At 46.1% G+C, this 21,952-nt stretch overlaps 1 protein-coding gene across 7 annotated transcripts in view; it reads left to right on the top strand.

Moving 5' to 3' along the window:
• The window catches only part of PRG4 (proteoglycan 4), a 189,375-nt gene that overhangs the window by 156,228 nt on the left and 11,195 nt on the right, over positions 1–21,952 (top strand). For all 7 annotated transcript variants that reach the window (XM_075322005.1, XM_075322006.1, XM_075322007.1 and 4 more), the window contains 2 exons: positions 3,831–4,019; positions 4,294–4,419. In XM_075322005.1, the coding sequence (XP_075178120.1) occupies positions 3,831–4,019; positions 4,294–4,419 (315 nt within the window). The remainder of the gene's footprint in view (positions 1–3,830; positions 4,020–4,293; positions 4,420–21,952) is intronic.

Below are 21,952 nucleotides of genomic sequence, written 5' to 3'. Positions count from 1 at the left end.
ACAATTGACATGTCAATTGTTTTTGCCATTTGGGTTTTGCACTGCAAAGCTGAGTTTTTGACCAAAGTTCTGCAACAAAAAGGCTGCAGTTTGAACTGCATAGTGCGGACCAGAAACCCAAATTCCCATAGACTTTGCTTGAAAAGCAGAACACAAGCATTTTGGCATTAAACGCTGCAGTTGAAAAAGCAGCAAAAAATCAGGTAAAAAGCAGGTAAAAAGCAACGTGCGGACATAGCCTTACATAGGGTTTGTCAGGTAATTAAGGAAATTAGTGCCAGGTGCCAAATTAACACCAATAACTTACAGGGAGCTGAAAGTGTTCTCTAATTTTGATTAGTGTTCTTTTACATTTATCTCATTTACATTTTTATTATGTCTTTTACAATAAATTCAATTTATGAAATAAGCTTAACATGCTGTGAGTTTACTCATGCTAGGTTATAATCACATAGGAAGACACACCGCAACATTTATGAAATTGTGTGTTATTCTCTAATTTTGATCTTCAGTGTATAATGGGTTTGGCTTCAACCCGTGAAAACACAGCTCAAACAAATACGTGAAATTAGCATATCTAAACAAGACCGAAAGCACTGGAAGAAAACCCCAGAAACATGCTGCCGAATCATATGATTTTTCAATAATACCTCCAAAGATACAGAAAACTATATTTTTGACAGATGCTCTATAAAGAGGTTTCCAGGCCGTTTTCTTTTTTTCTGTGGTCCGAAAAACTAACAAGCAGATAGTTGTTAGCTATCTGCTTGTTCTACCTGGTGCTGGCTTAAAGCAGTCACTGACTGCTCCTGCCAGAGATTCAGCTCTTCCTCTTCTGGACTGCTCTGCCGCCTGGGCATGACTACCGACCTCATGGTGATTGACAACCAATTCCCTGCAGTTAGGCAGCGGGTAACCAGCTGTCAATAAGCATGACATCAGCAGTCACTCCCAGTCAACAGAGCAGAGAGGAAGACAAGCAGCTGCTCTATCGAAGTGATGTCAGTGGAAGCTGATGAATTGCCGGCAAGAGCGATCTGTGACCACTTTGGCACGTATTTATTAACTACCTGCTTGTTAGTTCCTAGGCACATAGTTAAAAAAAAATAAATTGTCCTAGATAACCCTTCTTAAGTAAATCTGTGATACTGTTCTCTAACACACAAGGTCATCTGTTCTTGTCATGTTTATGAAGGTCATGTCTATATACACTATAAGGTTAGGTTCACACACTGCATTTGACGCTGCATTTTTGTGCGTTTTTGCGTCAAAAAACGCACAAAAACGCACCCGCGGCAAAAAAATGCGACAAAAAACGCACGCGTTTTTGCCGCAATTTGGTGCGTTTTTTGCTGCGTTTTTGCTCACTGCGTCTTTATGCGTTTTTTATCAGTGAAAAAAAAAAGGTCTGATGTCATTTCCTTCTTCAATATGTTCTTCATTCTCCACTAGTGTATGCAGGAGAGCAGACAGCTGCAGAACTACAAGGCTCAGCATACTCCATCCAATAGTGTATGCAGGAGAGCAGAAAGCAGCTGCAGAACTACAAGGCTCAGCATGCTCCATCCAGGACTGTATGCTGGAGGGAGAGTCAGGGGGAGCAGACCTACAAGGTTCAGCATCCTCCATCCAATAGTGTATGCAGGAGAGTAGACAGCAGCTGTCGAACTACAAGGCTCAGCATCCTCCTTCTAGGACTGTATGCAGGATTTCTTTGCCCACCCAAACAAAAAAAATGACGTGGACTTCGCCATATTTTTGTATGCTAGCCGGGTACAGCAGGCAGGTACGGGCTGCCCCCAACCCCCAGCTGCCTATTTGTACCCGGCTTGGAACCAAAAATATAGATAAGCCCTTTTTTTTTTAATTATTTCATGAATTTCATGAAATAATTAAAAAAAAATGACGTGAGCTTCGCTTAATTTTTGTGTCCAGCCGGGTACAACTAGGCAGCTGGGGATTGGAATCCACAGTGCAGGGTGCCCAAGCTTTCTGGGCACCCCCGCTGCGAATTGCAGTCCGCAGCCACCCCAGAAAATGGCGCTTTCATAGAAGCGCCATCTTCTGGTGCTGTATCCAACTCTTCCAGCTGCCCTGATGCCGGGTGGCTCACTGGGTAATAATGGGGTTAGGGATAGCTGTATATTATCAGCTGGCCCTAAGCCCGAAATTCATGGTGTCACGCCAATATTAGGTATGGCCACCATGAATTTCTAGTAAAGATAAAAAAACACAACACACAGAAAAATATTTTTATTAGAAATAAAACACAACACAGCTAGTGACTCCATCTTTATTGAAATAAAGAACCCCCCTCCGCAGCAATCCTGGGTCAAGGGTCCCGCGCCGTCCAATCCGGATCCAATATCATCTGATTGGTTTGCTGGAAGGCATACCAATCAGATGATGTGTCAGGATCAAGTGCCTGAATCAAATCACACATCAGCTGATTGTATAAAAGCCGTTTATACAATCAGCAGATGCATCGGTGCAAAAAAAACCCAAAACATACTCACTTATGTGCTGATTACCGGCAGCTCCTGGAGCGAGTCTGATCCCGTTCGATCGCTGCAGGAGCTGCCAGTAATCAGGGATGAAGTATCCTGACGGCATTCGCTGACAGGTTAAGCCGGCCGGGCGCCGGTGTCAGCCAGAGACTTACGATCAGCTGACGCGTCAGGTGACTGCATCAGGTGATCCATCGCCAGGTCCTGCATCCTGCAGGCATACGTACCCGGGGAGACTGCACACACCCGGAGCGGCGATACCGGGAGGAGGATCTGGGAGCGGGCATGGCACCGGGAGCCTGCAGACAGGTGAGTATGACTTCTTTTTTTTCTACTGTTCACTTTTGTTTTCGCAGCCGCTTCCACCTCCTGCCCGTACATGACGCCGCACGGCAGCATACATGCACAGGACTGGAGGTGAAAGCGGCGGTGACGGTATCGGGAGGATTCACGCTTCTGTATTTACTGACAGAAGGAATCCTCTTCCTGTACATGTCACTTTACTACCCACCTCCTGCGTTTATAGTTGCGTTTTTGGTCTTAGAAATGCACTAAAACGCACCAAAACGCACCTATTTGCGTTTCTCATTGCGTCTTTCAACATTCCATTGCACTCAATGGATGAAAAGCGCAGTGAAAAACGCGGGAATAATTGACATGCTGCATTTTTGTGGCACCACAAAAACGCAGCTGAAAAAAAAACGCTGTGTGCAGACAGCAAAAATGAAAACTCATAGACTTTGCTGGGGAAGCAAAGTCATGCAGTTTTCTGAGCAAAAATGCACCCGAAAACTGAGCAAAAACGCCACGAAAAATGCCCTGTGTGAACTTACCCTAAGGCTATGTGCCCACGCTGCGGAAAATGCGCGGATTTTGCCGCGGATTTCTCGCGGAAAAGCCGCGGATTTCCCGAAAATCTGCAGCTCAGGCACTTCCCAGCCATTTCTATGGCATTTTGGAAATGCTGTGCCCACACTGTGGATTTTTCCGCAGCAGATTTCGTGCGGATTTTGATCCGGAAAAATCTGCAACATGTCAATTATTGTTGCGGATTTTCATCCGGATTTTGGCTTTAAAATTGGGAAAAAAAAAAAAAATCCGCATCAAATCCGTGGCAATTCCGCGGTAAATCCGCGGCAAATCCGCACCGTTGAAAAGGTGCGGATTTTGTGGGAAAGCTGCGGATTTTGATGCAGAAAAATCCGCAGCTACATTCTCCCATGGACACATAGCCTAAAGATGCTTTTTAAAAAGGTAAAGCAGAGTTTGATGCAATTGCGTGAATTTACAATCCTGTCTATAAATAATATGATTGTTTCATAGGTGGTTTTGTACAAAAATACACATTCCGGCAGGAGCAAGCTAAAAGATGCACAAAGAAGAAGCGTCCTAGCATACAATATCCAATTCAGTCTAAAAACATTCAGACTGTAAGGTATCGTTTCCCACGGAATGTAATGAGACATCGGATCCAGATACATCGGACTTTCAGTAATGTACATCAGCCTCTCGGTAATTTGCCTAAATTGTAATAATCAGCAAAGAACACTAGAAATGGGCAATAGCTATTATGTTGCTTTTTACTTTAAGATCCTTGATTGTATAACAGCAGTGTGAAGCTTCATCCTAATAATAGGATTTTATTTCCAAATCATATGACTTCATTCCCATTTCACCAAATGCGTGAAGTGTGAATACAACCTATGTGATGCATTACTTGGCTATTACATCATTAGTTATATGCATTTAGTATAACTACTTATCATTGTCTAATGTATATATTTAGGTATGCTTCATGAACAGACTACAGTACGCTTAACCTGGAGAGGTATTCCCAATAACATTGTCTCGGCTGTATCATTGCCAAATTATAAGAAGCAGGACGGTTTCGACTATTATGTCTTCAATAAAGGTGATTATCACATATTTCCACAATTATTGATAATTAAAAAAATGCTTTATAGAAATATTTTTCACAATTCTTTGCTATATATGGGTCTGTGCTTAATATGTAATTTATACACACACACATTATTTATATATATATATATATATATATATATATATATATATATATATATATAGTATATCACAAAGGTGAGTACATCCTCCCCTTTTTGTAAATATTTTATTATATCTTTACATGGCACACATTGCAGATATGACACTGATACAATGTAGTCAGTGTAGAACTTGTATAAGTGTAAAATTGGTGCCCTCTAAATAACTCAACACACAGCCATTAATGTCTACACTGTTGGCAAGAAAAATGAGTACACCTCTAAGTGAAAATAGACAAATTGTGCCTAGTTAGCCATTTTCCCTCAGTGTCATGTGACTCAGTGTTAAGCTATATGCACACGCTGCCGTTTTTGTTGTGTTTTTGATGCTCTTTTTGGTGCAGTTTTGTTGTCAGAAAGTTCTCACTTTTGACTTGCCAGCAAAGTCTATGAGAATTCAGATTTGCTGTGCGCACATTGCAGTTTTTTTTGTCTGCCGTTTTGTCACAAACTTTGACATAAAAAATGCAGCATGTTCATTCTTGCTTTTTTGTCACATTTCTGTCACACTTTCTATACTGACAAACACATGAAATGAGAATTGACAAAAAATGTGACAAAAACGCATCAAAAATGCACCATCATTACAAGCGTTTTTTTTACACTTCCAGGCTCTCTGTGACAAGCTGCAGTTTTGGTTGCAGTTTGGGTGCAGTTAAAACTGTAGCATGCGCATGTAGCCTTAGAAGATCTCAGAAGTGAATGGGGAGCATGTGGGTTACATTTGGTGTTATCACTCTCACACTCTCTCATACTGATCACTGGAGGTTCAGCATGGCTCCTCATGGCAAAAAATTCTCTGAGGATCTGAAAAAAAAAATTGTTGCTTTACATAAAGATGTCCTAGGCTATAAGAAGGTTGCCAACACCTTGAAACTGAGCTGCAGCATTGTGGCCAAGACCATCCAGTGGTTTAACAAGACAGGTTCCACTCAGAACAGGACTCGCCATGGTTGACTACAGAAGTTGAGTGCACATGCTCAGCGTCATATCCAGAGGTTGTATTTTCAAAATAGATGTATGACCGAGGCCAGCATTGCTGAAGAGGTTAGAGAGGTGGGGTATCAGTCTGTCAATGCTCAGACTATACACCACACACTGCAACACATTGGTCTGCTTGGCTATCATCCAAGAAGGGAGCCTTTCCTAAAACTGATGCACAATAAAGTCCGCTAACAGTTTTCTGAAGACATGTAGACTAAGGACATGGATTACTGGGACTATGTCCTATGGTCTGATGAGACCAAGATAAACATGTTTAGATGGTGTCAAGCATGTGTGATGGCAACCAGGTGAGGAGCACAAAGACAAGTGTGTTTTGCCTACAGTCTTGTAAATGTAAAGAGAGTGTGCACTGCCATAATACTAGAAAAGGGTGCAGCGTCAAGTACAGGACACTATATGTGGAAAAACAAAGCAAATACAGTACATAGGAGATCCGCACACCAACAAATAAATCATATATATCTTAAAATTCAAACTTTATTATATACCAAGGGGAATGTATAAAAACAATTAAAACATGAATACATGTTGACACTCCCGATAACCACAATAGGTAAATATAGTCGAGAAACCAGCCAAATAAAGTACAAAAACCTCAATCAAAAATGACTAGCAGAACCCTTGTGGAAATACAGGGTAAGGCCTCATGTGCATGCTGCATCTTTTGCCACATTCTTGCACATTTTTTTGGGTGCAGTTTTGTTCCCAAAACTGCATGCATTTCCTTCGTCAGCAAAGTCTATGAGATTTCATTTTTGCTGTCTGCACGTTGCAGGTTTTTTTTGGCTGTGTCTTTGTAGTGACCACTGTAGCAATATGTATATGCTGTATGTCCCCTAGGGGCCTCTAGGGGTCTCTCTTCTTGTATGTGTTTACAAGCAAGTGGGAACTCGCTGTTACTGCAGACAGAGTGCAGGGAGCAGATAGAGAGATGTTATGGCTGATAATACCACCTAATAAATAACCTCAAGATCTCCACTGAGTGTGATTACTGAGAGACACAACAACAGAACATGGTGGCAGCTGGGCACAGAACCTTCATGTGACACCTGCAAATCCTCAGAGCTTGTGTGTGAGACTGGGACTGTACAGAACATCATTGCAACTGTGAGTACAGATTTCCTGTCATTACCACCAGATGGAGACTGGGCTGAAGCCCCCTCAGAAACTGGATGTCTCATCATGTAATCTATCCCAGACATGGAGACACTGGAAAGAGGCGTTTTCTCTGTATGTGGATCTGACAGTGGCCACCAGTGATGACAAACGTAAAGTAAAGCTGTTTTATTACTTAATTGGGGAAAAAGTCAGAGGACTAGCCCAGACCTTACTGCCTGACACAGACCGCCTCGTCCTAGCAGAGATTGTGGAGGCATTTGATAAGCACTGTGACCCCAAGAGAAATGAGACTGTGGAGAGATACAAGTTTTTCACAAGACAGCAGGTGGATAGTGAAAATGTAGACAGATATGTAACAGAGCTGAGGACATTGGCTGCAACATGTGGCTTTGGGGAAATCAGAGATAGCCTCATAAGAGACAGAATTGTATGTGGCATTATGGATACTCGCCTCAGAGAAAGGTTACTTAGAGACGAAGAACTGACCTTAGAGAGATGCATGCAAATCTGCAGGGCTGCAGAGCTGACAAAGCGCAGCCTGAAGATGATGGCAGGCATCAGAGATAATAATGATGATGATGAGGTACATGCAGTATCTGTGAAAGTAAAGACAAGACCAAGCTCCCCTATAAGCACGATCCACTGCAAATATTGTGGTAAGAGACATGAGAGAGTCAAGACCAAGTGTGCAGCATATGGCGAAACCTGCAGGTTATGTGGCAAGAAGAATCATTTCTCAGCTGTTTGCAGGCTGGGAACAGGCAAACAGCATAGACAGGTCCACACTGTGACACCAGACACTGACAGTGCAGAGGACATTACATGGCTACAGCTGCGACCTGCAACAGAGAATGTCAATGTAATCAGGCAGCCAGTAGTCAAGCATGCCAAGCAGCTCTATGCAACCTTCCTGTTGGATGAGAAGCCCATTAGATTTCAGCTGGATTGTGGAGCAAGCTGCAATGTAATTCCAAGTGCTATGCTGAACAAGCAGGTTTCCATTGAGCCAATGGACAAGGTACTGGTGATGTACAACAAAAGTGTTCTGAAACCTATGGGGACATGTAAGCTCAAAATACGGAACCCATGTAACAGGAAAAGTTACAGAGCTGAATTTACCATGCTGCATGGTGGGAACCATGTACCAATACTGGGAGTAAAAGCAGTACAGGCAATGGACTTAATAACAGTACAGTCTCAGAACATTATGTCTGTTGAAGTTTCCCAGGATATACCAAATCCCAAACTAAATGCAGAGCGCAATTTGGACTTTCAAAAAATAAAAATGGAGTATGCTGATTTATTTGAAGGTGATGGGTGTTTTGAAGGTAAATACAGGCTAGAAATTGATAAAACCGTGCAGCCTATCAGATTACCTACAAGAAGAGTGCCTGTAGCTTTAATGCAACCACTGAAAGTAGAGCTACAAGATTTACAGAAAAGAGGCATGATAGCACCAGTCCAGAAGAGTACAGATTGGATCAGCAGTTTAGTCATAGTGCAGAAACCATCAGGCAAGTTAAGAATATGCATTGATCCGAAGCCACTCAACAAGGCGCTGAAAAGAAATCATTACCCGATGCAAACATTGGACGATGTTCTCCCAGATCTATCAAAGGCTAAAATATTTTCTGTATGTGATGTCAAAAATGGATTCTGGCATGTGGAACTGACTGAAGAATCAAGTTTATTGACAACATTTTCTTCACCATTTGGACGCTATAAATGGCTGAGACTGCCCATGGGACTAAAACCTGCTCTGGAGATGTTCCAGCAGAAATTGATGCAGGCTTTGGAAGGACTTCCTGGAGTAAAAACAATAGCAGATGATATCCTTATAGTGGGAGAAGGCGAAGATATGGAATCTGCAATCAAGGATCATGATCAGAAGATGATACAATTTTTGGACCGATGTAGAACAAAACAAATAAAGCTGAACGTGGACAAATTCAAACTGAAAATGACAGAAGTTGCATATATTGGACATCTTCTGACCTCAAATGGTGTAAAAGTGGATCCAGAAAAGGTGAGAGCAATTCAAGATTTGCCAACCCCAACTGATGTGTGTGGAGTACAACGATTTCTGGGCATGGTAAATTATCTCTTCAAGTTTTGTAAGCATCTGTCAGATATGTGTGAGCCACTGAGACAGCTAACCCACAAAGATGTGCTCTGGGAATGGACAGAAAACCAGGAAACTGCTTTCCGGCCAGTAAAGAAGGCTATTGCAGATGCAGCAACCCTGAAGTATTTCGACCCAGATCGAGAAGTGGTGGTACAATGTGATGCTTCAGAAAAAGGCCTTGGAGCTACACTAATGCAGAACAAACAGCCAATCACGTTTGAAAGCAGAGCCCTAACAACAACAGAGCAGGGATATGCTCAGATTGAGAAGGAGTTACTGGCTGTGGTATTTGGGATGGAGAAGTTTCACCAGTACACCTATGGTCGACGAGTAACAGTGCAGTCTGATCACAAGCCATTGGAGAGCATTACAAAGAAACCACTACTAAATGCCCCAAAGAGACTACAGGACATGCTGTTACGACTTCAGAAATACAATTTTGACATCTGTTACTGTCCAGGAAGAGACTTACTGATCGCAGATACTCTAAGCAGAGCATACCTACCTGTCACAAATGATGAAGAGAATGAAATTGAAACCATCAATATGTGTGACTATCTGGCGGTGTCAAAAGACAAGTTTAAGCAAATACAGACTTGTACAGAGAAGGATAAAATACTCCAGATCTTAAAGACTGTCATCTTGCAGGGCTGGCCAAAATACAAGCAGCATGCACCTAGGGAAGTTTCTCCATTCTTCCACATAAGAGATGAACTGTCAGTGCAGCAATGAATCATCTTTAAAGGAAACAGCGCTGTTATACCAGAAGCACTCAGTAGAGACATACTGGAAACACTGCACTCTTCGCACTTAGGCAGGGAAGGATGTCTACGGCGAGCAAGAGAATCTATTTATTGGCCAGGAATGAATGACCACATTAAAAACTATATAGCACAATGTGAAATATGTGCATCCTGCAGTGATAAGCAACAAAAGGAGACATTGCAACCTCATGAAATTCCACAGAGGCCTTGGTCAAAAGTTGGAACAGATGTGTTCACATGGAATGACAAAGAATACCTAATTACAGTGGACTATTTATCTAACGTTTGGGAGATTGATTTGTTACAGGACTCAAGGGCGAGAACAGTGATTAAAAAACTCAAGGCCCATTTTGCCAGGTATGGCATTCCAGATATCGTGTTCTCTGACAATGCTGCTCAGTTTACTTCAGAAGAGTTTAAAACTTTCAGCAAGAGATGGGAATTTGAACACCAGACGTCTTCTCCAAGATATCCACAGAGTAATGGCAAAGCAGAGTCCGCAGTAAAAACGGCCAAAAGACTCCTTAAAAAAGCAAAACAGGCAGGTACTGATGTATATCTGCCTATACTGGATCATAAAAACACACCCACCCAAGGCATAGACAGCAGTCCGGCACAGAGGCTCATGAGTAGACGTACAAAGACACTCATACCAACCGCTAGACATCTGTTAAAGCCAAAGTTTGTTGGGAATCATCAAAGCTCAACTAAAGAAAAATCAAGATAGGCAAGCTTTCTATTACAATAAATCTGCAAAGGATCTGCCAGATCTCCAGAGGAATGACAACATACGGCTGCAGCCAAGCAGCAAATACGACAAACACTGGCAAAAGGCAAAGGTTGTCCAGAAAGTAGGACCTCGGTTCTACGAAATTGTAACAGAAGACGGAAGAAGCCTAAGGAGAAATAGGAGATATTTGAGGAAAACACAAGAACAAGATGATTCATGGCCTTTTGAACAATATCCTGATACCCAAGATAACGAGGCAGCAAGTCCAAGCCAAGTACCAACAGTGACTGCTGACCATCAGGGTGAGACTGTTAACCAGAGACAGGCAATATCAGAAGGCACATTACCAGAATCAGAACAACTACCAGAGGTGGACATTGACTCTTGTTATGTTACTAGGGTGGGCAGAATGATCAGAAAGCCTGCGCACCTCAAGGACTATATCTAACTGTATATATTGTAATTCTCTTTTACTTGGTCAGATTAACTTGTGTTTATTAAGTTTGATTGTTATTCTTGTTTAAAGAGAAAGGATGTAGCAATATGTATATGCTGTATGTCCCCTAGCGGCCTCTAGGGGTCTCTCTTCTTGTATGTGTTTACAAACAAGTGGGAACTCGCTGTTACTGCAGACAGAGTGCAGGGAGCAGAGAGAGATGTTATGGCTGACCATACCACCTAATAAATAGCCTCAAGATCTCCACTGAGTGTGATTACTGAGAGACACAACAACAGAACAACCACAAAGATGCAGCATGTCAATTCTTTGTGTTTTTGCCAGTGTTTTTGAGGCCTGCTAGGCAATAGATTGCACTTAAAAAACACATTGGACAAAAACGTGGTAAAAATGAGGCAAAAATGCATGTGTTTTTTTGGATGCGTTTTTGAGATCGGCGCATTTTTTGGGGGGCCAAAAACATGTACCGTGTTTTTCCAAAAATAAGACCTCCCCCAAAAATAAGCCCTAGCAGGGATTTTCAGCATTTTCGGAGAAAGGCTTAAATATAAGCCCTCCCCCGAAAATAAGCCCTAGTCCCGTATCAATAATGAAGTGTCCGTGCAGCTAAAAAAGATACAGATACTGTAGGACACTTCATTATAGACAGCGGCACCCGGCAATTACACTCACCCGACACTGAGTGGCAGGACCTGTAGTGATCACACACCCGCACCCATCAGCTCTCACACACACACACACACACACACACACCACCAGATCTCACACACACACACCAGATCTCACACACAAACATCGGATCGCACACACCGTCAGATCGCACACATAAGCAGATCGCACACATAAGCAGATCGCACACACAAACATCGGATCACACGCAAACATCAAATCACACAAACACACACACACAAACATCGGATTGCACACACATCGGATCGCATACACACTCACCTCATCCAGCGACACCGATCTCTTCACGCCAGGAGAATCCTGAGAGGCAGTGCGGTGCAGCGCGACGAACAGGACCTGCGGCCGGACACGTGACTTGCTCTCATTCCCTGCTGCCGTAAGTGCTGGATGTGATGTGATGTGTGTGTGTGTGTGTGTGTGTGATCTGCTGTGTGTGTCTGCGGTCGGCTGTGTTTTTCTGTGATCGGCTGTGTGTGTCTGCGTTTGGCTGTGTGTATCTGTGATCGGCTGTGTGTGCCTGCGATCAGATTTGTGTATCTGTGATCGGCTGTGTGTGCCTGCGATCGGATGGGTGTATCTGTGATCGGCTGTATGTGCCTGCGATCGGATGTGTGTATCTGCGATCGGATGTGTTTATCTGTGATGGCTGTGTGTGCCTGCGATCTGCTGTGTGTGATCTGCTGTGTATATCTGCGATCTGCTGTGTGTGTGTGTCTGCGATCGGATGTGTGTATCTGTGATCGGCTGTGTGTGCCTGTGATCTGCTGAGTGTTATCTGCTGTGTATATCTGCGATCTGCTGTGTATATCTGCGATCTGCTGTGTGTGTGTGATCTGCTGTGTGTGTGTGTGAGAGTGATCTGCTGTGTGTGTGATCTGCTGTGTGTGCCTGCGATATGCTGTATGTGTCAGTGTGTCAGCTAGCAGCAGGGTAGGACGGCGTGCAGCACCGACCGGAGATCACAGGAGGACCTTGGAACCACACAGACGTCCTGGTCTGGTGAGTATGAGTCTCCTGGGAAGTGGGGGGGGGTCTTCTTTTTTTAGGGGGTAAACTTACCCCCAACCGTGTTTCTCCAAGAATAAGACCTCCTCCAAAAATAAGCCCTAGTGATTTTTGGGGGGGCAAAAAAAATATAAGACAGTGTCTTATTTTTGGGAAAACACGGTATCTTTGTGGTCACCACAAAGATGCAGCATGCGCATATAGCCTTATAATAAACCAATAAACCTCATGGACAAGCATAAACCTGTATGGCTGATAGATAACAAGATAGTGCCTAAAGGCCCCGTCACACTAAGCAACATCGCTAGCAACATCGCTGCTAACGAACAACTTTTGTGACGTTGCTAGCGATGTTGCTGTGTGTGACATCCAGCAACAACCTGGCCCCTGCTGTGAGGTCGTTGGTTGTTGCTGAATGTCCTGGGCCATTTTTTAGTTGTTGCTGTCCTGCTGTGAAGCACAGATCGCTGTGTGTGACAGCGAGACAGCAACAACTAAATGTGCAGGCAGCAGGAGCCGGCTTCTGCAGAGGCTGGTAACCAATGTAAACATCGGGTAACCAAGAAGCCCTGTCCTTGGTTACCCGATATTTACCTTTGATACCAGCCTCCCCCGCTCTCACTGTCAGTGCCGGCTCCTGCTCTGTGCACATGTAGCTAGCTGCAGGACACATCGGGTTAATTAACCCGATGTGTGCTGTAACTAGGAGAGCAAGGAGCCAGCGCTCAGTGTGCGCTGCTCCCTGCTCTGTGCACATGTAGCTGCAGGACACATCGGGTTAATTAACCCGATGTGTGCTGTAACTAGGAGAGCAGGGAGCCAGCGCTAAGCAGTGTGCGCTGCTCCCTGCTCTGTGCACATTTAGCTGCAGCACACATCGGGTAATTAACCCCATGTGTGCTGTACTAGGAGAGCAGGGAGCCAGCGCTAAGCAGTGTGCGCTGCTCTCTGCTCTGTGCACATTTAGCTGCAGCACACATCGGGTTAATTAACCCCATGTGTGCTGTACTAGGAGAGCAGGGAGCCAGCGCTCAGTGTGCGCTGCTCCCTGCTCTCTGCACGTGTAGCTGCGTGAGCTGGTAACCAAGGTAAATATCGGGTTGGTTTCCCGATATTTACCTTAGTTACCAAGCGCAGCATCTTCCACGCAGCGCTGGGGGCTTGTCACTGGTTGCTGGTGAGCTCACCAGCAACTCGTGTAGCCACGCTCCAGCGATCCCTGCCAGGTCAGGTTGCTGGTGGGATCGCTGGAGCGTCGCAGTGTGACAGCTCACCAGCAACCTCCTAGCAACTTACCAGCGATCCCTATCGTTGTTGGGATCGCTGGTAAGTTGCTTAGTGTGACTGGACCTTAAGATACAAAACAGCAATGAAAAATCAAAGAAAACTAGTAAGGGGGCAAGGAAAATTATCCTTATTTGATCTGAGTGCTGAATGGCACTTAAAGGGGTGGTTCACCCATTTTTTTTATTTTGTCTATGGATGTAACTTACCATTTTGGGAGTTTTCTTAATTGGTCTCTACTTCCAGTTCTGGCACTGAGCGGCGCTATCCTGCATGCTCAGTAGACCCCATGGAGCTGTGGCCGCCAGCATCCTCTGATGTCCCGTCAAGTTCCGGGCTCTCAAACTTGACGCTTACGTCAGAGGATGCAGGCGCCACTCAGATTGATTGACTTGGCTGTGGGCGGTGACCACCGCATGTCACAGCCCAGCATCGAGGTGAGGATTCGGAGGATGGCACAGTGTGGAGCAGTGAAGACGGCTGAGCGTCCGGCAGATTGGTGAGGCATGGGGAGCCAGTGTGCAGTACAGGGGGGATTTCTTCAGCTGAAATCCCCCCTGTCACCCAAGTATGTGATCACACTATTTGCCCACTGTGCTCAGCTGTCAGGAGAGCGGGCGGTGTCGGCAGTGTGATCATATACTCCCACCAGCAGCACAGGTGACCGGACGCTGCATGGGACCAATTTGCTCCACTCTGTCACCTGCACAACAAGTCCCAGAGTGGAGTGACATGCTCTGCTCTGACACATAGTGTGCTATATGTCACTATCTTGCTCCACTCTGGTACTTGTTGTGCAGGTGAGAGTGGAGAAAGTGGGTCCTATGCAGCAGAAGTCACAGAGTGGAGCAAGTTAGTGACATATAGCACACTATGTGTCAGAGCAGAGCATGTCACTTACTGTCTCCACTCTGGGACTTGTTGTGCCAGAGTCACCGCTCTGCTCTGTCACTTGTCCTGCTGCTGCACGGGACCAACTGTCTGCACTCTGTCACCTGCACAACAAGTCAGAGTAGGGCAAGTTGGTGACAGAGCACCTCCACCCCCTCTTCTCCCCCCCTCCCCCCCTCCCTAAGCCACACGGCGAGAAAAACAGTGCGAGTGGAGGGTGATAAAATATTGCATTCCATTCGGACCAATATTAGCCTGTGTGTCAGCGCACGTGAGCAATTATTTTCTCAGCCCTAATCGGACCGAGAAAACAATCACAGCATGCTGCAATTGTAATGCAAGACTCTTTCTTTTTTACCCATTCAAGTGTATGGGGTGAGAGAGAAAAAAATCACACTGCACTACCGCGAGTGCAGAACGAGAATCGCGAGAGCCGGCAACGGAAGAGAGAGGGAGAGAAATCCCTCCCACCCCTCCTCAGTGCCGGCCCGCCCCCCGCAGCTAAGGTCTGCTCGCACAGTCGGACCTCAGTCGCAGGGACACACGCATGACACTCAGCTCTGCTGTACTGAGCGTGAGCCGAGTGTCATGCGAGGGGATCACAGTAATCCACGTGTGGCCCCAGCCTGATCGGCCGACACTGGAGTCTGCTGATCTGAACTCAGCTGAACTCCTGTACACACAGCCCGCACACGGTCACATGTGATCAGCAGCAGGCAGTGACTGCTGTTAACCTGCAGCTATTGCAGCGTGTGCGGGCTGTGAGATCAAGAGTCAGCTGACTCCAGTGCCGGCCGATAAATTCTGTGTCCCGCTGCAGAAGGATCCGATAAAATAACGGTTGCATGCATTGCACATTTAATCCACAGGATCCTGTCATATGCGGTTTGCGTTTTTTTGCCTACAGGCAAAAAAACGCTGATGTGAAAGCAGCCTGCAAAATGCATGCCACACGGATGATATGGACGACACACAGACTAGGCAAGAGGGGAAAAAGCAATCTCCTGACCCCTTCATTTTATTTTTCCCAATTATTTTTATTTTTTTCACATGTTGCGCCGGCTAATAATCATAATTTCTGTACACACACTATACACATACACACACACACACACACACACACTATGGACTATATGAGAACAAGCAGAAGATGGACGCTTTCCTCCCTGGGTTGTGCAGAGCTGGCAGCTGCTGCTGTCTCTGTGTGATTGCTCTCCATGCATCCACAGGGAAGAGGCAGGGAGGAGGCTTTGGATTTTGGGTGGAGAGGAGAGCAGAGTGGGTGTGTTAGGCCAGAATCACACTTGCTAGTGCCTCGCGTGTAACTCGCGCAAGTCTCTCATGGTAGAACCCGGCTTGGCTGCACACTATGCATACAGGAGCGTCTGAGCTGCATAGAGATACATGCAACCGACCCACTCCTGTCAGGGCAGTGTGCGGCCAAGCCAGGTTCTACCATGAGAGACTCGCGCGAGTTACACGCGAGGCACTAGCAATTGTGATTCTGGCCTAAGGTACAGTGGGTGTGTAAGATACCGCCCTAGAGCCACAAAGAATTATGGGAGTTGTAGGAACTGACCAGGAAGTCAGAAGAGAGATTAACCCCATCAGAGCTGGAGCCAGCAATTAGGATGTGCTGCTAGAGCACGATAAAAGGCAACATTACTGAAAAAACATAATAGATGTGTGGAGAGGCACATAATAGCAAGGTTTATCAGAAAAAGAAAATCAGTTTTGGTAACTGGACTTCTTTAAAGATAAAGCTGTGGAGGCAGGTAAATGTCCCTATGGGGTTAGCAGGATGAATACCACTAAGGTGTAAGCTTGCTGTAGGAAGAATACTCAGGATGGAAGCATGAGGCAGAAATTACCGGAATCATGGTGGTGGGAGTGTCATGGTTTGTGGATGCATGAGTGCTGACAGCTGTGTGGAGCTACAGTTCATTGAGGATCAGAGCCTGATCCCCTCCCTTCAGAAACTGGGCCACAGGACAATATTCCAACAGTATAATGACACCAAACACACCTCAAAGATGACCACTGCCTTCCTAATGAAACTGAGGGTAAAAGGTGCTGAACTGACCAAACATGTCTCCAGACCTAAACCCTATGGAACATCTGTGGGGCCTCCTCAAAGGGCAGAGGGAGGAGCGCAAGGTGTCTAACATGCACTAGATCCATGATGTTGTCAAGGAGGATGAAAGAACATTCCAGTGGCTCCTGTGAAGCTCTAGTGCAGAGGTCTCAAACACGCGGCATGCGGCCCCTCAGGCTGCTTTGTGCGGACCCCAGGCCTGTTTCCCTGTTAAGTATCGCGGCCGGTGCGGGGGCTGCAGCCACTGTCTACAATTTGTTATATGAATGTTTTGCTGGCGCTGCGCTCTCAGAGTCAAGTGCTCTGCGTGCGCAACGCCGGCAAAACAATCATCTGACAGAAATCTCTGCCAGGGGCTGTGGCCCCTGCACCGGCCGCGATAGTCACCGGGGGCACAGGCCTGCAGCCAGCAAAAAAGCAAAGGTGAGGCAGCCGAGGGAATGCGAGACAGGTGAGAATAATGGTGTTTTTTTTTTGTTTTGTTTTTTATTTGAGTATGTGAAGGACGACACATTAACCCCTTAGCGACCTATGACGTACTGGGTACGTAATGGCTCCCTGGTACTTAAGGATCCATGGCATACCCAGTACGTCATGGCGAAATCGCAGCCCCGGTAGCTGCGATTGCTTTGCAAATACCTTAGATTCGGGGAGGAGGGGACCTCTGTCTGACCTCAGGAGGGTGGTGTCTCCTCGCCTGACCTATGGAGGCTGTGATTGGCTGACGAACGCCGCTCAGCCAATCACAGCCACTGTAATGTTTCAACCATTGAAAATGGTTGAAACATTGAAATCCAGCCATGATCAGTGCAGCTATAGCACTGATCATTGGCTGGAGCTGGGAGACCTCTGTTTCACCCGCCCCCAGCTCTGATTGGAGAAACCGGCCTTGTGACCGATCTCTCCAATCACTTGTGGATCTGGGGCCGGAAACCGCCCCCCTCAGCTTCACTTCGGCGTCTGTGGAAGCTGAGGAGAGCGATCGGTAAGTTATAGCCACTGCCCCCTTTCAGATGCCGCTGCCACTGCTCCCCGCCCCACCCATTACTACAGGATGGGAACATTACCATAGAATAGGGACATGGTGATCACATTACTATAGAATAGGGACAAGGTGGGCACATAACTCTAGGATGGGGACAAGGTGGGCACATAACTATAGGATGGGGACAATGTGGGCACATGACTATAGGATGGGGACAAGGTGGGCACATGACTATAGGATGGGGACAAGGTGGGCACATGACTATAGGATGGGGACAAGGTGGGCACATGACTATAGGATGGGGACAAGGTGGGCATATGACTATAGAATAGGGACAAGGTGGGCACATGACTATAGGATGGGGACAAGGTGGGCACATGACTATAGGATGGGGACAAGGTGGGCACAGAACTATAGGATGGGGACAAGGTGGGCACATAACTATAGGATGGGGACAAGGTGGGCACATAACTATAGGATGGGGACAAGGTGGGCACATGACTATAGGATGGGGACAAGGTGGGCACATGACTATAGGATGGGGACAAGGTGGGCACATGACTATAGGATGGGGACAAGATGGGCACATGACTATAGGATGGGGACAAGGTGGGCACATGACTATAGGATGGGGACAAGGTGGGCACATGAGTATAGAATAGGGACAAGGTGGGCACATGACTATAGGATGGGGACAAGGTGAGCACATGACTATAGGATGGGGACAAGGTGGACACATGACTATAGGATGGGGACAAGGTGGGCACATGACTATAGGATGGGGACAAGGTGGGCACATGACTATAGGATGGGGACAAGGTGGGCACATGACTATAGGATGGAGTCAAGGTGGGCACATGAGTATAGAATAGGGACAAGGTGGGCACATCACTGTAGGATGGGGACAAGGTGGGCACATGACTGTAGGACGGGGACAAGGTGGGCACATTACTATAGGATGGGGACAAGGCTGGGGACATTACTAAAGGATGGGGACATTACAAGGATGGGCATAATACTATTGGATGGGGCCATTACTATAGAGTGGGGACAAGGCTGGGGTCATTACTATAGGATGGGGACTAGGATGGGCACAGTACTGCAGGATAGGGGCATTACTACAAGGGGACAAGGATGGGAAACATTACTATAGGATAGGGATAAGGCTGGGGACATTACTATAGGATAGGGACATTATGATAAGATGGACACATTACTATAGGATGGGGACAAGGTTGGCACATTACTATAGGATAGGGACATTACTATAGAATGAGACAACTATAGGATGGGGACAGAACTACAGGATAGGGAGATTGCTACAAGGGGACAAGGATGGGGAGCATTACTATAAGATGGGGAAAAGGCTGGACACATTACTACAGGATGGGCACATTATGATAAGATGGGGACAAGGATGAGCACATTACTGTAGGATGGGGACAAGGATGAGCACATTACTGTAGGATGGGGACAAGGATGGGGCACAATACTACAAAAGGGGCAAGGATGGGCTCATTACAAGAAGATTGGGAACATTACTAAAAGATATTTTTCCGTCAATCTTGCCATATGAGGGCTTGTTTTTTGCGGGACGAGTTGTACTTTTAAATGAAACCATACATTTTACCATATAGTGTACAGGAAAACAGCAAAAAAAAAATCAAAGTGTGGAAAAACTGCAAAAAAGTGTGATGGCACAATAGTTTTTGGGATGTTTTATTCACGGTGTTCACTATATGGTAAAACTGATGTATGGGTATGATGCCTGAGGTCGGTGCGAGTTAGTAGACCCCAAACATGTATAGGTTAACTTGTATCTAAGGGGTTAAAAAAATTCACATGCTTGTCCAATAAAACTGGCGTATGTTTTGCGCCATTTTCCAAAACCCGTAGCGTTCTCATTTTTTGGGATCAATGGCTCAGTGATGGCTTATTTTTTGCGTCTCAAGCTGACGTTTCTAATGGTACCATTTTTGTGCAGATACTACTTTTTTATCGCCTGTTATTGCATTTTGCGTAAAATTTTGAGCGACCAAAAAACGTAATTTTGGCGTTTGGAATTTTTTTGTTACTACGTCGTTTACCAATCAGATTAATTGATTTTATATTTTGATAGATCGGGCATTTCTGAACACGGCGATACCAAATATCTGTATATATTTTTTTAACCCTTTAATTTTCAATGGGGTGAAAGGGGGGTGATTTGAACTTTTAGGTTTTTTGTTTAATTTTTTAAAACTTTTTTTTTACTTTTCTTTTTATTTTACTAGTCCCTCTAGAGGGCTATAGCGATCAGCAATCCGATCGCTCTGATCTATCTGCTGATCACAGCTATATAGCTGTAAACAGCAGATACGGTCACTTCCTGCTTCACTGGCCTCCGGGCCGGGTAAAAATGAAAGTGACTCGTCATAGCTGCAGGCGTCATCACATGACCCTGTGCTACCATGGCAACCACCGAAAGTCACGTGATCACTCACGTGACTTCCGGTGGGGGTGGCAGTAAGTGAAAATCTTCACCGCGCGTATATACATCTCACTGCCAGACTTTGGCAGCGAGATGTAAGGGGTTAATGTTACGAGTGGAATGCGATTCCACTCGTAACATGCAGGCACACATGTCAGCTGTTGAAAACAGCTGATATGTGCGCCGATCACCGCACCCTGCCCGCGGCTTAACGTGACACGCTCCATGACGGATAGATCCGTCCATGGTCGTGAAGGGGTTAAGTACCGTAATTTTTCGCTTTATAAGACGCACCTGATTATAAGATGCACCCCCAAATTTGGTGAAGGAAAAGAGATTTGTTTTTAATGTTAAATGGGGTCTGTCTTATAATGCCAGTGTCCATCTAACAAATCATATAGGGTATATGTCCCTCATAGCCCCCATCCTAAAATTAGCCCCTTAATTTGGACATTGCCCCCTTATATTGAATATAGCTCCTTTGTGCTGGTACACGTCCCACAGTGATAACACATGTCCCCATTGATGGCACACGTCCCCCTGTGCTGGCACACATCCCCTATTGCTGGCACACATCTCTTATTGCTGGCACACGTCTCCTATTGCTGGCACACGTCTCCTATAGATGGCACAGATCTCCTACAGCTGGCACAGGTCTCCTATGGATGGCACACGTCCCCCTGTGCTGCCCATGGCCCCCTATGGATGGCACACGTTCCCCTGTGCTGCCCATGGCCCCCTATGGATGGCACACGTCCCCCCTGTGCTGCCCATGGCCCCCTATGGATGGCACACGTCCCCCTGTGCTGCCCATGGCCCCCTATAAATGGCACACATCCCCCTGTGCTGCCCATGGCCCCCTGTGGATGGCATACGTCCCCCTGTGCTGCCCATGGCCCCCTATGGATGGCACACGTCACCCTGTGCTGCCGATGGCCCCCTATGGATGGCACACGTCCCCCTGTGCTGCCCATGGCCCCCTGTGGATGGCACACGTCCCCCTGTGCTGCCCATGGTCCCCTATGGATGGCACATGTCCCCCTGTGCTGCCCATGGCCCCCTATGGATGGCACACATCCCCCTGTGCTGCCCTTGGCCCCCTATGGATGGCACACGTCCCCCTGTGTTTGATATGGCCCCCATGCTGCTGCCCATAGTAAAATAAAAAACTCTTTACTTATCTTCTCCAGCGCTGTCCTCCCTCCATGCTGCTGAGCTACTGCACTTCCTGCTTCTCAGTGCCTGTTATGTGATCGGCACAGCAGAATTACATCATCTCTGCGTGCCTGATCACAGCGGCAGCAGGGAGACCGTGGAGACACGCTGGAGGAGATAAGTAAAGAGTTTTTTATTTATACTATAGGCAGCAGCATGGGGGCCATATCTAACACAGGGGGGGGCATGTGACATCAAAGGGGGGCGCAAGCACATATACAGCCCATCATCGCGGTGCGGTTTCAGCAAAACGGTGATGGACAGTGGCAGTGCATATTATATGAGCGGGAGCAGGAGATCTCCCGCTGCCTCCTGCAGCCTTCACCAGCCTGCCTCAGCGTCCAGCACTGCTCCAGAGCTGCCCCCACCTCCCTGGGCCCTGCAATATATAATCCGTATATTCGGATTATAAGACGCACCCCCTACTTTCCCCCAAAATTTGGGGGAACAAAAGCGCCCCTTATAAAGCGAAAAATACGGTAAATATATTTCTAAAGGTCCTATTGACATGAATTTCTTATTTCTTTAGTGATATGTAATAATGAGAAAT

The sequence above is a fragment of the Anomaloglossus baeobatrachus genome, chromosome 8 (genome assembly GCF_048569485.1).
Source record: "Anomaloglossus baeobatrachus isolate aAnoBae1 chromosome 8, aAnoBae1.hap1, whole genome shotgun sequence".
NCBI classification, from domain to species: domain Eukaryota; kingdom Metazoa; phylum Chordata; class Amphibia; order Anura; family Aromobatidae; genus Anomaloglossus; species Anomaloglossus baeobatrachus.
This window is presented reverse-complemented; position numbering and strand designations above follow the sequence as displayed.